General features: G+C 35.8%; 2 protein-coding genes and 1 long non-coding RNA gene across 3 annotated transcripts; 1 reads left to right on the top strand and 2 right to left on the bottom strand.

The window, feature by feature from the left end:
* The first annotated feature begins 2807 nt into the window (after positions 1 to 2807).
* LOC136821291 (uncharacterized) lies at positions 2808 to 3812 on the top strand. The gene is made up of 2 exons (XR_010848717.1): positions 2808 to 3092; positions 3602 to 3812. It is a non-coding gene; the product is annotated as an uncharacterized lncRNA (long non-coding RNA).
* Positions 3813 to 7296: 3484 nt separating this feature from the next.
* LOC136821280 (ZP domain-containing protein-like) lies at positions 7297 to 11354 on the bottom strand. Its single transcript, XM_067077515.1, has 6 exons — positions 11252 to 11354; positions 10413 to 10636; positions 9963 to 10128; positions 9216 to 9432; positions 8509 to 8801; positions 7297 to 7666 (listed from the first exon to the last, which is right to left on the bottom strand). Exons 1-6 carry the CDS (start codon positions 11352 to 11354, stop codon positions 7470 to 7472), a joined length of 1200 nt encoding a protein of 399 aa, XP_066933616.1. The 3' UTR covers positions 7297 to 7469.
* Positions 11355 to 12860: 1506 nt separating this feature from the next.
* On the bottom strand, positions 12861 to 20069 carry LOC136821272 (uncharacterized). Its single transcript, XM_067077504.1, has 5 exons — positions 19063 to 20069; positions 17384 to 18294; positions 16494 to 16731; positions 15358 to 15575; positions 12861 to 15067 (listed from the first exon to the last, which is right to left on the bottom strand). The coding sequence occupies exons 1-5, from the start codon at positions 19901 to 19903 to the stop codon at positions 14858 to 14860; spliced, it is 2418 nt and encodes an 805-aa protein (XP_066933605.1). The 5' UTR covers positions 19904 to 20069; the 3' UTR covers positions 12861 to 14857.
* Positions 20070 to 20379: the final 310 nt, after the last annotated feature.

The following is a 20379-nucleotide window of genomic DNA, read 5'->3' as shown; positions in this document are numbered from 1 at the left end:
AAACTTGAACCCTGGCTCTGAAACCTGAACCCTGGCCCTGAACCCTGGCCCTGAAACCTGAACCCTGGCCCTGAAACCTGTGACCTGGGCCTGTGTTTCGTACTAGCCGTAGATTAGTCTGACACTGAATGTTATAAACAGTCTGTGTGTGAACCCTTGTTGATAGACTTTCTGAACTTTGGAAACCCAGGCAAACACACATAATCAACTTACCGTGAGAGGTCCTAAAGCCGATAGCCCAGCCTAAAGCCGATGGGGTCTTTCAAAGATACAAACTAAAATAAAAACAAACCTTTTGCTGTGACGCAACGAAGATACCAAAGTGTCAACTAAACTGAGAGATTTGATACACTGAACCAATTGAACCAAATAACAATAATTGCTTCTTATAACAAAACATATTTTTTTATTGCAATATGCACAACGTCATAAATGACAACATTAGTAACAGCATCATAGAAAGTAACGAGATGTTTTGATTTTCCAAAGCACACAAAAATATAAAAGAGGTCTGTGTACGAGCGTGCTCATTTTGAAACGTTACATAATCAAGCCTGGTTTCTATTACTTTACACTGGCACTTGGCTTGATTGCGGGGCTAGGACTTTGTGTAAGGATACATATAGACGACGTATATCACATTATATTCAACTATTATATATTACATGATAAGAATACAAATAGACAACGTATATTACAATTATTATGTATTACATGACACCTTGCTCCTATTCTAGTAAAGATAATATGATGTCCTCAAAGAGTACACTTACATGAAGAGCTGTCCGATTGCGGGCCTTCCGTAAATAAACATCCAGACTTATAGGTGGTAAAGAGGGCGTTGATAGTTGCCGCCTCATTGATTCGATGTTTGTTATTCAAATTAGTGCTATCACATCCGCCCTTTTTTCAACTTCGCGCCATTTTTACAATTTAGTCTGTTTGTTTCTTGATGGAAACCAGTCCAAGTTATTTCGCACAAGTCACTTTTATTACAAAACTGTTATCGTTTTAAACATGAGCAACTGATCCAGAATAAAAGGTAATCATTTTTACAACTCGCACTTTTTAATTACATTAATTGACATCTTGACATTACAGCTATCTTGTTAGATGTTTTGTTTCGAGAGTTCTAGCAATAGTTTATCGTTCAACTTGGAGAGGGAATGTTTGTAAACATAGAATTTTTTTTCATAACAGTTATTTGGGGGGTCGGAATTAGGCTGGGCTGTCGGCTTTAGGACCTCTCACGGTACTATAAAAACTCTTTCACAAGCTCTAAAGACTTTCAAAACTAAAAAAAAACACATAATTAAAACATCAGCCACGTGTATTTAGACTTTCACTCAACAGCCATTTTGTTTCTAAATGAATCTAAGTCTTCACTTTCATTTGTTTTCCTTTTTTCTGCAAAGTCAGCTCTTTCCATAAATTATGCGCGCACATTGAAATTATCAAAATGCGTGCGAAAGTACTGCTAATAATACGCTGAAAGCTGGCCAATCAAACTGAACCTGCATTGCAGGGAAAAATCTCCCAACAAGCAGCAAAAATATCATAAACTAGACTGTGAACAAAGTTTAACGCTTGGATTCCCAGGCTAGATAGTACATAATGTGAACATAAAAAGCTTACGAAAATCCTTGGCTTTGCCTCCTTTGGCCACTTTTAGAATTCAAATTCATTACTTGACCAGGGGGGGATACAAAGGCAGGGTACTAACCCATAGCCGGGTGGTGGTGTCTATTTTTGCATTTCAAAAAAGTTAGTACCCGGTACTACTTTAGGGGTGGGGGTGTGTATTTTTGACTCTTCTAGCAAGTACAGGGTACTATTTGGGTACTTTTTCACAGAGTTTTGCTCCTTTTTCAATAAAAAAGTAGTCTTTTGTAATATTTTGACTTTTTTCAAATTATTATTTTTTTGATTTGAAATTTTTTTTAATTGAGAAACTTTTTTTACTCTTTTGAGAAATTTTTTGATTTTTGTGAAGACAAAACTTCCGAAATGGTCAAGAAGTGTGTTATTAAAATCAAAGGACAAAAGCCTCTGACTTAATCAATGACAGTTTGTTTGAATTATCTGTTCATTTCAGTCAGAAAAACTAACACAGTACCCTCTCTTTTGATCTAATCTGTAAAATATAAGATTCTAGGGGGTGGTGTCTCTATTTTTTACAGCAAAAATGAAGTAGTACCCGGTACTAAATATGGGTGGGTGGTACTAAAAAGAAATTGAGTGAAAAATCAAGTTAGTACCCTATGGGTTAGTACCCTGCCTCTGTATCCCCCCCTGACTTGACATGAAAAATATCTCCTGAAATTCTTCTTCTCTCAACAGATTGATCAAACAAAACTAACAGAGAGGCGTGGTGTGGTTCATCACCAAGAATTTTATACCTGAGCACATTCGAAAGCATCCACCGAAGGAGGACTTCAAAATATCTGTTCTGAAGGCACGTTCCAGCTGGATATGGCGGTCTGTTCTTACCGAACTAAAGAAAAAAGTCTGCTGGAAAAAAGTGGTCTGTTCTAATGAAGATTGGGACCAGCTGGAAAAATATGGTCTGTTCTACTGAAGATTGGGACCAGCTGGAAAAATATGATCTGTTCTACTGAAGATTGGGACCAGCTGGAAAAATATGATCTGTTCTTATGAAAAAATAGTCTGTTATCTTATATTTATAAATAACGTGTCTAAGAATTTCCTATATCTGTTCTGAGGGAATTTAAAAAAAGTCCTGAATGTGGTTGCCTGGAGTGGCAGCTGAAAACAGTCAGGGACAGTCGCCTTATTAGGAGACGTCTCCTGATTAGGAGACATGTAGGTCGCTTGGGGTCGCTTGATTAGGAGACCCGTCTCCTAATTAGGAGACATAAAACTTTGATCTCAATTTTAAGGGCTTTAGGCTTTTCCGCGCATTTTGAAACTAGTTTTAATGGAAAGAGCAGCCTCGAATTGGTAAAGTTTTAAAAAAATTATCAAAATTTCTCAGTGCAATCGATCACAATCCTAATATAAAGCACTACAAGGAAGCCCCTCTTGATTGTTTTCATGTCCGCCATTTTTCTTTTTGAGACGCTTTTGTTCAGGTGAAAGCTTCTTCGTAAAGACGAAAGACATGTATCTATTTTTCGGATCCGGTATGCAGGAATAGTGTCAGGACCTGCAGGCGACCTGGTAGGGTTGGGTTTGGGTGTGGTTTGGGTGTGGTTACGTATCAGATTAGCTAGGAATTGGGTTATTATCAGTTAGGGTTAGGGTTGGAGCTCGAAAAAAGCACTCTTTTGTGATTTTCTCTTAATACAGTCTGGTCTGCAGTTTGTACAATATAAATAGCCATCAGAAACGCTATCTCGGCATGAATCCGTGGCGCAGTGGATAAGGCATTGGGTTTCAAAACATCGGAACTTTGCATTTAGTGGGTTCGAATCCCACCGGTGACGATCTGTCGGTAAGTCACTCAGTAAGTTAGAAAACATAGTAAATAATTCACACAGAACCAGAAAGTCAGAAAAACTACAAACAAGAGACTGGAAAGTACGAAATAAGTCCAGATCTGTCTTTCGTCTTTACGAAGAAGCCACGACCTTTTGTTCAGAAGACAGATTCTTACTTCTGATTGGTTCTTATGGATTATTAGAATTGTGATTGATTCCACCGGTGGATTTTTCTGAAAATCACCATATGGAATCAATTTTTTGTGCTCTTTCCATTGGGAGCAATTAAATCATGCGCAGTTTGCTCGTTCACGAGATAATTACACCCGTCTCCTGATTAGGAGACGTGAACCTCCTGATTAGGAGACGGGTCTCCTAATCAGGAGGCGTCTCCTAATAAGGCGACTGTCCCTGACTGGAAAATTCTCCATCTGTTCTACAAAACATCTGGAAATTGTGGATCTGTTCGAACTGTTAGCTGGAAAATTAAGTTTCTGTTAATTAGTAAAAGTCCTTCAATGTCAAGCTGGAATTTAGCGATCTGTTCTTATAAGATTTCAGCCCTGGTAGATAAGAACAGTTAACTCGCGTAAAATCAATCGCCTGGTAATTTCGTATCTGTTCTGAAAGTTTTTTTTACCTCCTAGCTGGAAAAATATAAGTTCTGTTCTGAAGTAAAAATTTCTCGCCTGGAAAACGAGGAACTGTTCTTAATTTCGTGGAAATCCTTCCAGCTGGCAAATCAGAACAGATATTTGCAAATTTTAGGTCGGTGGCTGCTTCTGCACATTGGACTTTGTGGTTTGCTCGAAGACCTAGCTAGCTACACAAGTCCGACAAGTAAAAAAAAAAGTAAGTAAGCAAAAATACTAACCAAAAAAAAGCCAGAGTTACTGATAGTACATAAGTTTCAAAAGTTTCCTGATTTAAAGGACAAGTAAATAAGTGTAAGTAAAAAAGACCAGAAAAGAAAACATACCTCCCAGCAACCCAACACAAATCTACAAAAACAAATTGGGCAGTCGGCATTAACAAAAGAATATACTGGAATGTCAACTTAAAGTTACTTATAATCATATTATTCGGTTGAACACGACTGTACAGCGATGGTTGATGTTTGATGTTTGTCGCTGCAAAACAACAAGAGCTGCAAAGATGCAGATACGGAAGAATTTAGTTTTGAAAAAGTCCAATCACGCATCACTAAAGTCTGTCCAGATATAATTGGCAGTGGAAACAAGAATCCCTGTAACTTTTGATAGTCAAATATATTGCGAAAAATTTTTTTGCTTGTTTCAGAGAATCAAAAGCGCTATATTTGAATGTATTTTTGGTTGAAAAATTCGCGATTTTTAGCGGTTAAATTTGCGATTGCAAAAATTGAGCTTTTTTTCTACCTATGCTATAACGTTCATTTTTACACCAGTGGTAGTTCAACCTTAGGTTAAGAATTTTTTTAAATTTCAAGGCGAACAGAAAAGTCCTTCGGAAGATATGGGACCCGAAATACCCCTTGGTAGCACTTTTCTGTGAAATATCAAATCTCCAACTTATTACTAAAACGGGGGTAGTGACATGATAAAACAGTTGTTCGATCATAACACATTTTACGATCTCTTTAATGACCTCATAGCCAAACTGTGTTTAGTGTTTTGGGAATTAGCAAAGTTCTTTAATACCTTAAAAATAGCAAAGGCAATATAAGTTCATGCTTATCTTTTCAATAAAAACAATTATACTGTGATTTCACTTAGTTTCGAAATAATCAATGATACCAATAATACCAATGCACCAACACTTTCCAACTTTTAATTGCACTGCTCAAAAAATATAACATAACCCCCGTTTTTAGTGATCAGTTGGAGATACAACATTTCACAGAAAAGTGCTACCAAGGGGTATTTCGGGTCCCATATCTTCCGAAGGACTTTTCTGTTTGCCTTGAAATTTAATAAACTTCTTAACCTAAGGTTGAACTACCACTGGTGTAAAAATGAACGTTATAGCATAAGTAGAAAAAAAGATCAATTTTTACAATCGCAAATTAAACCGCTAAAAATCGCGAATTTTTCAACCAAAAGTACATTCAAATATAGCGCTTTTGATTCTCTAAAACAAGCAAAAAAAATTTCCATAATTATATTTGACTATCAAAAGTTACAGGCATTCTTGTTTCCACTGCCAATTATATCTGGACAGACTTTAGTTTAGTTTATTTCATGTTGACGAAAAGGTAGCAACAAAGGCTAATAAAAGTCAACGCTACTTTACAATTTAAAAAAAGCTAATGTTTTGTTGGCAGCTCATCGTCGCTGCTACTGAGGCTAGATATTGACAGCTTTTGCTTGGCAAAATTTTTGTTTGTTTTTATCAAGCGAAGGTTATCTGTTCTGGGACTTCCTCTCACACGTCAAATGAAATCACCATCGCATTTGGAGTTCCATTTCTTAGCTTTTTCGCACATCACATCTTAGTTTCAGTTGCTAAATTCCATGATGGTGATATTCTTACCATATTCTTTCCATATTCATTATCTGTTCTAAAAGTTGTATAATCATTCCAGCAACGGATTAGAATAGGTGGATTAAGAACTCATAGAAAACACTCCTCGTTAGGTTATCAAACTTTTTTACGAGTTTGCTAGCAATTAAAACTTGATAAGTTGTAAAAAAGTTGTAAAAAATCATTACTTTCAACATTTTCATTGGTCATTACGTATCACGTGGTACATTTTAAATAAGAAAATGCACTTTTTTAGCCCTTTCTATCCAATGCAGAAATTAGCCAAATAATTTGAAATTTATTTTCCTAATTCTAAATACAGTCTTCTTTCACCAGTATGCAACCCATTCGTGACCCATCGATAGTTTCTTAGTTATAGACCATACGTTAATTTTCACTTATCTGAAGATTGCCATTGACAAAAGATTAAAAATTTACATTAAAACTGGTCTAGCGTTTGTTGATGCTAAAACTTAAGTGCAGGATTTAAAATATTTGCAAAATCATCAAAATTGATCGAATCATAGGACAAATTCGTTTTCGAAACTGTATAAATTGGAAAATTGTTCTTATAAAAACAATGAAAAAACTAAACGAGGAGTGCGCAGAGTCATTTACAGATTTTTCTTGTAACAATGAGAAGACAATGGATCTCTCTTGGGAGCAACGAGAGAAGTTAATCCACCTATTCTAATCCGTTGATTCCAGCTAACAACATCCCGGATATGCTCAAATTCAACGTCGGTGGCAGTATTTTCTGATTTATCAGAATAATAAATAAATAATAATAATAAATTGTACCATCCCCTAAGGGGAATTGGCCTAAAAATTGTTAGGAAAAAAAAACTAACAAATTTAGGATATTCATTGCGCTGCTAGGTAAAGAAAAAAATCAAGAAATTATATTATATTATATCAGAATAAGGAAAACATTATTCCAACACTCCCGCTAGACAACTATTTAGGATTTTAGAGGAGCTGATTTGTTCAGGGCACATTAAAAGAATTTAACGTTAACCATTTTGTTGACTAGCTTGAAATTATGTTCATCTGAATTGTATAGCATGAATTTTCCTTTCCAACGTTATATACTAAGACATGAGGGATTTGTTTGTAACTATAAAATTTTTCATGACTTCTTTGACGGCTCGTAACTTTTATTTATATCATTTTCATGAAAAACTGTAAGCAAAAAAGTTGTTCAGGATGAAATTTCCAACGGTATATTATGCTTGATGGTTTGGACACTTTCGACGTGGTGGCTCTGTCAATGCTTTTTTTCTCAAACTGATAAGTGATTATTGCGATAAGTCACTGCACTAACAGGTGTCAAAAAATAGTTCAACGAAGGGACTTTAATCTTACTGGTAAAATCTTTTTCTATATTTATATTATGAATTTTTTACAATTTTTAAAACATTTCGTGATATTTTGAAATTTATAAAATACAAACAAATTTGAAAGAAAACTAATCGAAATTTGTAACTAGATGGAGCAGTGACCTTGTGTATCTCTTTCCGCTTTGGTTCATCGCATTTCCATTGTTACATCCTTTCTTGAATCACTTCGATGGCGACGAACACAAAAAATCACCATGACAGAACAAACGAAAATAAACATCACCGAGATGAGTGCAATGAGAATGATATTGGTCGTGGTTTGAAAGAATTGATCATTGTCGCTGGATTGCGATTCTTTGGTGTCTTGTTGAGATGAATCGTTATCTAGAAGATGAAAATCAGATTTCAAAAAATTTGGAACACTTTCATGATTAATGATTCACTTACCAAAAGAATGAAAATTCAGAGTTTTACTTATAAGACTTTGTTTACAAGAAACAGAATAATTTTTTACGAGGCTTGGCTTTTTCCCCAGAAAAGATGTCACGGGATCCAAGGCTTACTATAAGATACGAATATCTCCTTTTAGCAAGTTAGCAACCCACCATTCATGAAATATTCTTTACAAGAACAATACTTCACTTTTTGCCCAGAAATAAGACCAGAAGACTCTGACTAAAACACACAAAGAAATACAGCCATTTAAAGTTAAAAAACATACTTTCGTCAGTATACGATCAAGACGAGATTTGACGTCAAATCACAGTAGAGCTGACAGTTAGTTGGTCTTATAGCGGCTGTATTCCTTTGTGTGTTTTAGTCAGAGAGTTCATGCTTTATCAGATGGTACAAATCATTTTCGTTTATTTTGACTTTTGAAAATCAGCTATTTCTCTACCCCGATTTTCCCTTGCAGTTTTGCCTATGGCGTCACTATTTTGGTCATAAAAAGTTTTCCCGGGCCTAATCCACGTCCTCCCTCTCAAAAATATCTTGTAATATACTGTTCTTTGGAATAGACTAAAAATGGTTCGGTCTTAGAAAAGATGTCACGGGACCCAAGGCTTGGCCCCCTACTATTAAGCAGGTGACTTGAACCCAAACTTTGATTGAATTTAATTGATTTAAGGAGAATTCAAAGGTTTCTTAGCGAGGTGTTAATTGCACTTATATCATTTGGTTAATTTGGTTTTACAGTATCCAGCACTTTCAATATTCCAACTTACTTCTGGAACTTTCGGTGACAATAATCAACCCAGTTCGAATGTCATAATCTTTGGTTAAATCAAGTTGTGTCAAGGCATTATCCTCCACTGAACGTCTTCGTCGTCTGGTGTTTCCCTGACAACCAAATTGACAGTTGGTGTCGTTGCTACCTGTCAAACATACGTGGGCAGAACAATGAATGTACACCATACCATTTGAGTTTTTGAATCGGAAAACATTGAGTGAAAATTGGAATTTCTTGCCATCGTCAGCTTTGGTTTCTACTTTGAAAACGTGGTCTTGATTGGGACATCTGAAAAGCAATTTAAATAGTAAGGAAAAATTAAATAAAGCGAATGAAGACCCTAGCACCTTTAGCAACGGCGATATCCAACTGTTCAGTCAAGGGGTATTATCAGACATAAATGAATTTTCATTCGGGAATTAAAAGCAACCCCGAAGCAACCCAATCACTTCATCAGCTCAATGGTTCATAACATACATGAAATGTTTTTGTACGGAAACACCCCGGTTTTGTAACAGTAGTGACAAATTTAAAATACGCTAAATTCAATAAAACAAACTTTGAAGTTAATTTCCCAGGATATCTATCGTGGACAGGGTAACGAAAATAAACGAAAATACAGTACAGTGAATATACGACCATCTAGGAATACAAAGTCATAACAATCACCAATTCTAGAAAAGAACAAAGCCGTTGCATTACCCGTCAGTGACCAAGGCTTCTCGAATGGCATCATCTCGATTCGAAGTTGAAGTACCATAGCAATTTCGTGGAATGATGTATAAATTTGCAACAGTGTCGATCTCAAGTTCCAAATTGAAACGTCCTAATGTATCAATAACTGCAGGATAACCGAGACTTCCGGCGAATTCTGAGTCGCTATGGAGATTCATCGAGACAGTGAATTGATCGGTTGAACCTATAAGGGTTCAAATATGAGGCTAATAAAAAATCTTGCTTTAATTTAAATTTTCATTACGGACCTCATAAAAGCTAAATATCGAAAACGTTAGATTTTACAACGAGACATTCTTGCTAGAACGTGCTCCCAGGCTACAAAAGGGCTGTTAAAAAAGGGTCAACGCTGCGCGTCTCTGTCAATCCAATACTATGTTAATCCAAGTATTCCATTGATCGGCTGGTTTCCTATACATAAACACTCTACTTTGTCACAGACACGTTGGGACCTTAGCCCCACTGGAAAATTAGGCCAAAATTTCGTCTTCGGTGGGAGAATACCATACAAAGTTCAACCCCACTCAGAAATTGGCTTTGATTTCGTCCCCATTCGAAATTAAATGTTTAAAAATTTTATTCCAAAACCATCCTCATTGCATATTTCAAGCTTGGAAATAGAATTTTTATCCCCATTGGGATTTCATTAAGAATTTTCATCCCCGCTGCCTGCGAGGAAAGTTTCCAGAGCTGCGATATTGACGCTATACATACTTGATACTCCTTCAATCAAATCAGCTTTGGTGATATTGACTCCATTTTCTTGTGTCACATTCACTCCTTGCGGAACATTGCATTCAACGGAATATGTGGCGAACGTGTCGATCCTCTCCAATAGATCGTTTTTGTACGAGTTTGTTTTGTTCAAATTAATGGATACCTGGGGAATATAAAAACATTTTGAAGTTGAGATTCACTTGACGTTCATTTGGCATTCATTTGGTAACAGACAAGCTGTGACAAATCGACAAAAAAACACTTAGAAAGTAATCTTTAGGAAATATTTAGAATCTTCCCCTGGTCAAAATACCAGAAAGACTGAATTAGATTCGAATATGAGAAAAGAAACAACACATTTTTTGAAGCTTATCGAAAGATTTCACGGCTGTCAATCATTCAAAAAACATAATGGTTGCTATCCTTTATTTGTAAAATCAGCCCTACCTTATTCTTGAATATCACGTGATCACCCTCGGTAACAGCTTGGGTACCACAAGACGAATAACCGGCCACCAAAACCAAATGTGTATCATTGGTACTTTCACTTGGTCCGCAATTAGGATCATTCCAAGAAATGTTGTATTGAGAAAGATCACTTTCAGGGATTGAAATTTTATCTTTACGAATATAGATAGTCATCTTTTCGGTGTCGCAATCGCTAATGAAGTCTGAAGTTAAAGAATGGATTAAAATCACAAAATTACCGATTGTTGGGAAAATGTTAAAACACAATTATGATTAAATAATTTCATCAAGTTCTCAAAATTCATTGACTTAATTAATGAAATTTTTGCCAATAAACTAATGTGTTTTTGACTTGATTCTTTCCGAGCGCACGTGCCAAGAAGTGGGACATACTAGTGACCATACTTCAAACAAGAATATCTCGAAAGTCTTCTCAAGAGCTTTTTCAGCTACTGCACTTTCCCATAACAATCCTGAAGTTCCCTAAACATCAAAAGCACCAACCAAAATCACCAAAAAAAGTGGATCTCTGCAATTGAAGCGTTTTTCGACTGTTAAGGGAACTTTTGGATTATTATAAGTATGGTGTCGTTGGAAACATCAGGAAATTTCGAGTAAGGTAGGTCTATTTAAGGCACCGTGCGCACTAAGACGCTTACGCAAGACTCAAAACATTTGATTTTTTTTTACATTTCTATCGTCCGGAAAGGCCTAAACTCTTCTACCTTGAGCTCTCGTTATTTCCCGCGTCATTTTCAGTTCGTTAAATTTTTAACTATGGTAAACAATCGAAAATTGATGATTTATTGGATTTATACCTGGGCCTGTTCCAGATGACGTTGCGTTGGACGTTGTATTAGTCGCTTGGACACGATTCGACAGAAACGAGATACAAATGATCGATAACCATAAAACCGCCATATTTCTGTAAGATAATGTAGAAGACAGTTTTATTAGAAGAATCACAAGGCTTAAATTTGCAAAACTAATGATGTTTTAAGGATAAGGAGTCTTAAAACATTATCATAATTTCTATTCTTCAATTCGAATTTTTATCAGTTTGTCCTTATCAGTTTTTTTTGTAATTATATTTTTCTACCTCAGGTAATTGTTTAAAATTTAAAATCAAATGTGGCTCAAAAATAAAACTTGCAGCAAGAAGAAGGAACAATAAATATAGAGAATCCATTCCATGAACTATTTCGAATTATTTTGTTTGTAGAGTTTATCTGATCTGGAAAATAGCAAGTCTTACATTGTGTTCATTGTAGAATTTATCGTCTTTTTGATATTTCTTCTCGCTGGAACCCTTGACACAAGTCACTATTTCTCCACTGATGTATTTGTATGTACAGACAGTATTTCAAATTTATAGTATAACTGCAATTCAATCGATGAGTTGAGAATTTGATGTCCCAAGGGATTGTTTTGTATGTGACTATTTAGATTATTATATTATCTTTTATTTGATAACATGATTCTCAAAAGGCATGTAAGGTTGTGCCCCGACGGACGTTGAATGCTAATTTTTTTAATTGCTTAACCTGAACACGATCATTGTGTTTTCGAATTGACTCGACATTAGCTCCCTAAGGACTCTCTCTTTCCTTTGTTTTTGTTTTCACACACGAACGATAATGAATTAATTGAATGTTCAATGATCCTTTCGGCCCCCGTACCACTTTGTAAGTCTGCCAAAATTGGCCCGAGCGGACGGAAAGTTAATAATTCTTCCCCATTCAAAATGATTGGACAAAGCATTTTGACTTTAGCGTAGCCTACGGGGTCAATTTGAGCTTTTTTTGATTGTTTGCATGGCGCGATTATGTGGCCTGGTATTATGTATATGATTTTCAGATTTGCTTAGTCGGATTGTAAAGCAGTCTGCCAGAGATTCTAGTTGTTTTGGAAAGGTAAAAATAGGATGAAGCAATGTTTTGAAAATAAGGGATTGCAAATCAACTCTCAGTAGTTTCTTTTGTTGTTGTTTGGAATTTTCGTGTTTTTCAGCGTCCACCAGCAAAATTATTAGTGCAGCCTTTAGTCTAATTTCGGCGCAGATTAATCTTATAGAATCTTAGCATAACGGTAACCTCATAAAAGATGGTCATAATTTTCTTTCGCGTTAGCCTCTGAGGACGCTTGAAAACTAACTATCTGAGAGAAATAGTCAATTCTATAGCAAGAATCTTGGTTTGTGCCAGGAAGTCAAAAATTGAATTTTTTTCATAATACAGCAATTAAAAAATTTCGCAACTTTTTTCTCGTTCTCAATCCATTAGAAATACACAGTTCATACAAAACCGATATAGCTTATTCGTCAGATCGTTTGTTATCACACATCCCTTTAGAGCTTCAGCGTGATTGGACAGAAAACAATGACAATCTGTTTTGAGGTCAACTGTACGGTAGATATAGAAGAAAATGTTATTTTTAGCCATGGTTCTTCTTTCTAACTATGTACATACGCAATATAATACAGAATTTTACATTATTATATCGAAGACAATGAAAAAATAATGGTGACAATTAAATAATCCCCTAGAACATAATCAATCACAAATATTAATCTTTACAATAAAATACTCAGTTTACCAAAGGCTTGGGGACACGAGAAGTTTTTTTCGCGTTGGTGCAATGCAACATGCTCAACCTGAAAGGCTTTTTCGTGTCTCCACCCCATTTTTCTTTTAATAACATTTGTGGTTCTCTCACTTTTGTCCCAGGGACAAAATCAACGTGTCTTTTGGGTATTTCCCTCACTTTTTGTCCCATGAAACAAAAAAAAAACACCATGAGACACGCATTTTTTTTCTTGTGTTGGTGGGATGGAATATGTTGAATTGCACCAACGCGAAAAAAACTTCTCGTGTCCCCAAGCCTTAATTCGCTAAGAAGTTCACTTCTGAAATTTTCCATAAGCTGGAAACGCAGTGTTTATCTTTGAGTTCTTGTTGTTTAGAATGTTGATTCCTTCTACAACAAACCCTATCTAGGTGAGAAGGGGAGAACATCTATAGAGCTTGCGGGAATAAAATAAAGAGCTATCTTATCGACCCTTTTTATGCCAGTCCTTATTACGCAAAATTTTTCCATTTTTAGCCCGGCCCAATACACAGGACAAATCACGCTTTTACTCGAAATTTTTATGTGCTTATTACATGACATTTTTTTCTGATTGGTTCGAATTTATTGACACTAATAAAAGTTATCAGCTGTAAGTTGTTAAGCATGCAGTAACATGGGAATAAAATCACATGAACTTTTTCGAGTAATCGCACGATGGGTTATTTTTTCTTATTTGGCACGCCCTTAAAGAGGGCAATTAATCGTTAATTGCATCCTGTAGAGAGCAATTAATCGTTAATCACACTCTCCAATGCGGCGTGTTTACAAAATAGATTTTAATGTTTTTTCTTACATTTTTTTTGCATCGAACGTTTTAATTGCATTCGAAATTTATTTTGTGAGAAAGAAAATCAATAAACAACAATAAAAGAAAGACATAAAGAGAAGAGAAAAATATAAAACTCTCAGTGTAATTTCTGTAATTTACTTTCCTAACTGGGAAAAAGTAGTGAAAGCCATTGTGCGATTAGCTCGTAATCACATAATAACTCGTACAATTCGAAAATTGCACTCGTGATTTTTTTGTTTCGAATTAATTAAAATTAATAACAAAAAAATCACTCATGCAATTATATTCGAATTGCACTCGTTATCATGTGATTACAGTGATTACATATACTAATCACATGTTTTGACTGCATTGATACAATTTTGCAGCCCGTGTATTTAATCCCGATCCCTTACGCCGGCCCTTGAGCCAGCGACAAAAAAGTAACGAAGTAAGGGCCAATAAGGGCAATTAGTGCTTATAATATCAAGCTGGAATAGAATGATTCACAGTTTAACATTAGTGCATCTACCCATGCAACCTATGTCCGTAGTTTCGTACAACCAAATGTAATTCTATTCAATTCGATTTTCAGTAGTAGGAACGCTTAGATTGATATGGATCTACGAACCAGCGTCAATGGAATCAGCGGAATGCCCTTTTATTAATCAAAGTAATCAAATTGTCTCAACCACCAAGGAGAGAGCGTGAAATACTTCCACAAAAGGAAAGTGGAATATGGTAACACCCTCCATCACTGTGACAATCTATGAAGACACTGATGAGGACTGATCATACTCGATACTTTCTGTTTTCAGTTTATCAACAAGTTCAATTCAAGCAAGTACCATTAAGGCGAGGTTAACTAGAAGACCATCTGAGGAAAAGGACTTGGTGTATATGACTTTATAACTCAAACCAAAAAAAGGCAAAAGTTAATGAAATGTCCATAACATTCATCTAACGACAGATAAACGTTGTAATAACATGTAAGTTGTCTAAAGCAGAAATATCAAGGAAAGTTCTGTCAATGATAATGTTTGTTGTGTCGTCCATGAAGAACGCTTCGCACTTGCTCCCAACGTTCATCTGTCCCGATTTTTTCGGATTTCATTTTCGGATGATTTGCTCTCTTCGGATCTAGTATACTTGGGCAATCGGGTGACGAATCGGGTTTAAGTTTGCACCGTATGAAATCTTTGGTGTAGTCTTGTAGATATTGCAATGGAGCCGAACCCTAAGATACAGAATGCAAGCTGAATTGATGAAATATTCTTAAGGCCTGAAATTTATATATCGAACCTGTACATATCTAAGAGCAGCTCAAGAGTTCAAAGATTTTTACTTTAACTTGAAATTAACTACAGTTCCTCTTGGACCTATATAGGACTGATAATTAAAAGGTTCTGAACGCAAAAAAACTCTCTTTAAACACTTTTTGAGCGCCACAATTCAGTAGCAAGCAGCAAACCCATTTTGCCCACGTAACATCGGATTTCAATCTAAAAAAAAACTACAAAAATCTACCTGCGAAAGTATGATGTAATGAAATTCCTTTTCATTGAATTCATCTCCAAGGGCGTCTTCCACCTCTTTTCTCATTTGAATGATTGCTAGTTGTCCGATGGTATAAGAAGTAGCTTGGCCCGGTAACCCCATGTACCGGACAACATCGGTGTATGATTGGTCCGTTTCGTCCCATGCAAATTCTGCAAACAGTTTCAGTGCTTCGTTTAATTTCATTCCTGTTGAAAAAAAATTCATCCATAAATACGATTTCTTGTACCCAATCCCTTCACTCATTTTATAAAAACAAGTTTTTTGATAAGCAAGTGTCTGCTTAGCATTCTATTGTTCTTAAACAATAGAGCCATTGTTTAGGTAACAAAAACTGAGCCCACATATGCTTATAAACGTTATGCTTATAGAAAAAACATGTAACTCGTTAGTTTCCATTCACAATTCAAAATCAAAAAGTTCTTTAAGTTGTTCTTGTTCGTGAGATAGATACTTTATCTTGTTACCGGTAAGTGTTTTTATCAGTTAAATTAAATCTAGAGGATGATAAAAAAGAATCTCTAATTAGGGGTCAATTTGATAAATTGCAGAATCCTCTAAAAGCCGTAGTTTTCCCCATCTATATGATAATAACCGTACGTGTTTGAAGCCTTTCTCTGTAGCGTTTTGATTTCGCGAGCGATTTTAACTATATTGTAATTTATTTATTATAATTTATGAATTTACTTTATTTAATTTTAATTTTATTTCACAAATATAAATCATTCAACTATTGCTTGGTTAAAAAAACTCTTCACAGAATTAAGCTCACTCATTCCACCAGCATTGGCTCAATGACTCCTAATCGATCATAGCGTACCAGAGTGCTAGTTCAATTTTTGATCGGATAGAAAATTAGAGGAAAATAATTTGCTGTGGTTAATCTTCTGCTCGAATAAAATTTTACTATCATTTAGATTCTATTGAAATTTCATCATTTAAATTATCCACGGTTCAAGTACTAAATATTTCATTTAGAAATTGAATAGGAATTCAAATCCCCCTTCCTTTAGCCTATTACAAATATTTTGGATTGTGAGAAAAGTCGCCTGTGACGACATCTGGAACCGCTAGTTTTAGTTGATAGAAAAGAATAGAATTAATACCTCTAAAATGCAATCCAGTGTCAACGACCAATCTTAAGGCGCGCCATATCTGCCATTTTATCATACCATATTCTTGCAACGGCTCATTTTTATAAAGATCTGTTTCGACCGCTAACAAAGGATTCTCAGCGTACAAAGCCCAACCCTCGGTGAACGCTGAATAATAAGTGATCGTGTTCAACCAATCGATGACGTCATTATTTCCACTGGATGAGAAATGTTCGTTGAAGCCTTGACTCTACAAAAAATTTGAATGAAGTTTTAAAAGAAAGGGCAAGCTTATCGATGAGGTTGTATTAAGACTTATAAGGATCATTTTGACTCGATGAAAACAATTTTTTTGGTTTGGTGCTACAGTGGAGCCTTTACAACTCGAACACGCAAAAGAGCACAAATTTGATAAGGATAATTCGAAAAATGAAAATGAGGTTTATAAAGCATTTTTAACTGAAAGGACCAGAAAACTTGTTCGAGTTAAGGAGACATTCGAGTTAAAGAGAGTCCGCAGTATCAAAATGAATCTAGACATTTTTACGCGATCGGACCTAAAGTCTATTATCTCTCTAAGTGTGCACTTTTTGTAAGCTACCGCATGGAAACCAACCTTAAGGACTTTGTCTAGGTAAAGCGATACAGTTCCCACATGGTAGCATAAAAGAGTGCACATTTAAAGTGACTGGACACGTTAACCCAACCCTCGCTTGTACGCAAATTGTTAGTGGCAAGGGTTGTACAGAATGCCTTCAATTAGTTTTGAAAATTCATTTAATATTCTTTTTCTTTTTCTTGACAGCCATTGTATTCACGAACCAACTTTTATTTTGATTCCTCTTTGGAACACACTTTGTAAAAACCAATTTGATGAAGTTTATCAGATAATTATGTTTTACCTGAGTATGGTGTCCAGGCCTTGTCTCATGTCCAACCACCGAATAAATTCCGTATTTCGGTCCCGGTTTTTTTGTGAAAAACGGAATATTATAATACGCTTGCGTGCTGCATTTCGAGTCACTCTGCGTGTAAAAATGCGAGGTCAACCCTGGGTTGAAGTTAGCTCGCAAACCAATAGCACAGTTTGGAGTGGTCACTTTATCACCGGCTTGGTAAAACATATTGACCAGCATCGGGTGTAAACGAGCCATCGTCATTTGAACGTACTCAAACCAAGCTTGCATTGCTTCGTAACGAACTGGACAATATTTTCTCGCTGTTTTCATATCATGACAACGTGAACCCCCGGTTTGTCCGTTTTCTTCCTCAGGAATAGGTGTGGTATTGAAAAAATGACGGGGGTGCTCTAAATCGATTTTTAATTCTCGGATTGATTCAGCTTCAGGCTTTTTAATGATTTGGACAGCAATATCTTTGATTCTTTTGTAAAGCTTTTGTTTTTCTGTTTCACCAAGGGAATTGATCGAACTGACGTCATATTTTGACGTTGTCGTAAAATACGGTAATATCATTTCATATGATTTAGCGCCCTTCAATATCTCGCCGGTCGGTAGTTTCTGTGTTGTCTCGATGTCAGTTTCTTTTTGGTCAAGCCACACACGTTTCAAAGGAAGGTTAGCGAGACCACTTGAGACACTCGATGGGACACAATGTCGGCTGTGATTAGTTTTCAAAAACTCGATGAACTCATGTAAAGGTTTTCCTAAATAATCGAGCAAAACATCCGACATTTTTTCGGTGATGTTTTTGACTTTATGTTGTGTTTTGAAAGCCTCCACATCCTTCACGCTGATCTTGTCGTAGTATTTGGAATCCAAGAGAGTCTTTGTATAACGCTCCTTCAATACACCTGAGAATGAAACAGTGTAAAAACTAATTAGGTAAAGTTGAAGATTAAACCAATTTTCAAAGAATTTCCTTCCAGAAACCTTACATCCGAAATCTTAAAATCATTCTCTTAAATTCTTTATCCTCGAGTAAAGATTCGAGTTAAATACATTATTGTTGATTTTTCATGTCCTGATAAGGATATAACGAACCAATGATATTACTTATAACAGCAAAATTCTCTACCATGGACTAGCTTTTTAGCCCTTTAAACTGCCGTTCGTATTTAAGGTTTGACCTATTTGCCACGGGAAAAAAAGAAGGTTCGACCTATTTGCCAGATGTCGGCATATGCCGACATGGGCAAAAGGTAGCGATTTTGACTTAATTTTCTGAATAATATATGAAGTATCAGCCAAGGACTATAATTTTGAGTTGAACATTCTTGAATAGTTATTTTTCAACATAGAAAAGCTTTTAACTATTATCTTTTTTCATTTCAAACCATCTAATACAAAATCTAATACAAGTCCCGACATCGGCAAAGAAATGGAAAGTGCCCATGTCGGCAAATCCCGACATCGGCAAAGAAATCGAAAATGCTCATGTCGGCATATGCCGACATCGGCAGTTAAAGGGTTAGCAACCTAGTGCATTACTCGAAACATTTCTGCTCAGAAAATAATAATTCGTAGCTAAGGTATGTCAATATGATACAGGAAGATAGAAAATGACTGAAGCATCTCATCTCAAATGGAATTCGCAACATCCAGTGCAAATAGAAACCTACCTTTAGCTCCAAGATGCTTCACTTTTGGGGAAAGGCTAACAAAAATATCGTAACCATTTTGGCAGACTTCAGACGGTCGTACCATCCCAGTACGAACACCCAACACAATATTATGTTTGTAATTTTCAATAGAGTTTTTAAACAGTTTCAATTTGGAAACAATTTTGTTTAAATCATTATATGTTTCCGGAACAAATTTCTTATGTTGAAATATTTTATCCAGTGGTTGAAAAAGTTCACAGAAACGCTGCCAACATCCATAATTGGTGCCTAGCATCCAGTCCCCTGTGTAATAGTTCTCATCGTAAGGGTTCCCAAATATGGATTCCAAGAAATGCTCCAGCTGCGCGTACGCTTTCTTTTCGCGCGGCCGCAAGTTGGATAAATTGATATCTAGGTCTTTAAGTTCTTTTTGTAATCTAATTGCGTGGTCTGTTCGTGACTTTAATGACTTCCAGGACGGATCATACGGGACAAATTTTTCGAAATATTGGCGGGGCTGCAATGACGGGTCGGTGTATGCTTCATTTGGATAATTCTCATGATAAAGATTAAAAGTGTCTTTGAGGAAAGATCGAAATTTCTTTTGGTCTTTATTCAACGAGATCGATCTACCATCTTCTTGACACAGCGATTTTTTATACGAATACACACCAAATATTAAAAACACAAGTCCCAAAATGAAGAAAAACAATGCAACACCCAAAACGATGTGAAAAATCTTCTGATGTTTGATCGCTGGTATTGGGTTCTTGATCAACGTCCGTACTTCGTTGGACTCTCCGTCTTGTTTTGTTTTTGATTGGCCTGGTATAAGTTCCGTTTCATGTTCGGAAGACATTTTGTATGTAACAGTTAATCAGACGTTGATATCTTTACAAAATCTCCTCATCATTTTCGACATCAAATCAGGAACAACAATAAGACAATTCCGACAGACAAGATGATTTTTTATGACAGATATTATATAGTGTGAATTAATCTAGAAAAGAAGAGATTTTTGAGACCTCATAAGACTATAATACCATGTTAAAATGTTCGAATATTAGAACTTATATAAAAATTAAGTCCATATAAGCGGATCGATTTAATTAGAGTAAACCTCACACAAAATTCCGACTTCATATTGGTTTCTTTTACTATTATACACCATAACAAATTAATTCGATCTTGCTATTTCCATTTTTGTATTTATCTTATTGCCGACGACAAGTTAAAACTAATACGTAAGTAGCAGTCACGGGGAGAAAATGACAGATTAAGATTCATCAAAGAACTATTGCTAGAAACGTTTCACCATTCTGCGTGATAGCTGTT

Source organism: Clytia hemisphaerica, unplaced genomic scaffold, assembly GCF_902728285.1.
Source record: "Clytia hemisphaerica strain Z4C2 unplaced genomic scaffold, Clytia hemisphaerica genome assembly, whole genome shotgun sequence".
In the NCBI taxonomy this organism is placed as follows: domain Eukaryota; kingdom Metazoa; phylum Cnidaria; class Hydrozoa; order Leptothecata; family Clytiidae; genus Clytia; species Clytia hemisphaerica.
This window is presented reverse-complemented; position numbering and strand designations above follow the sequence as displayed.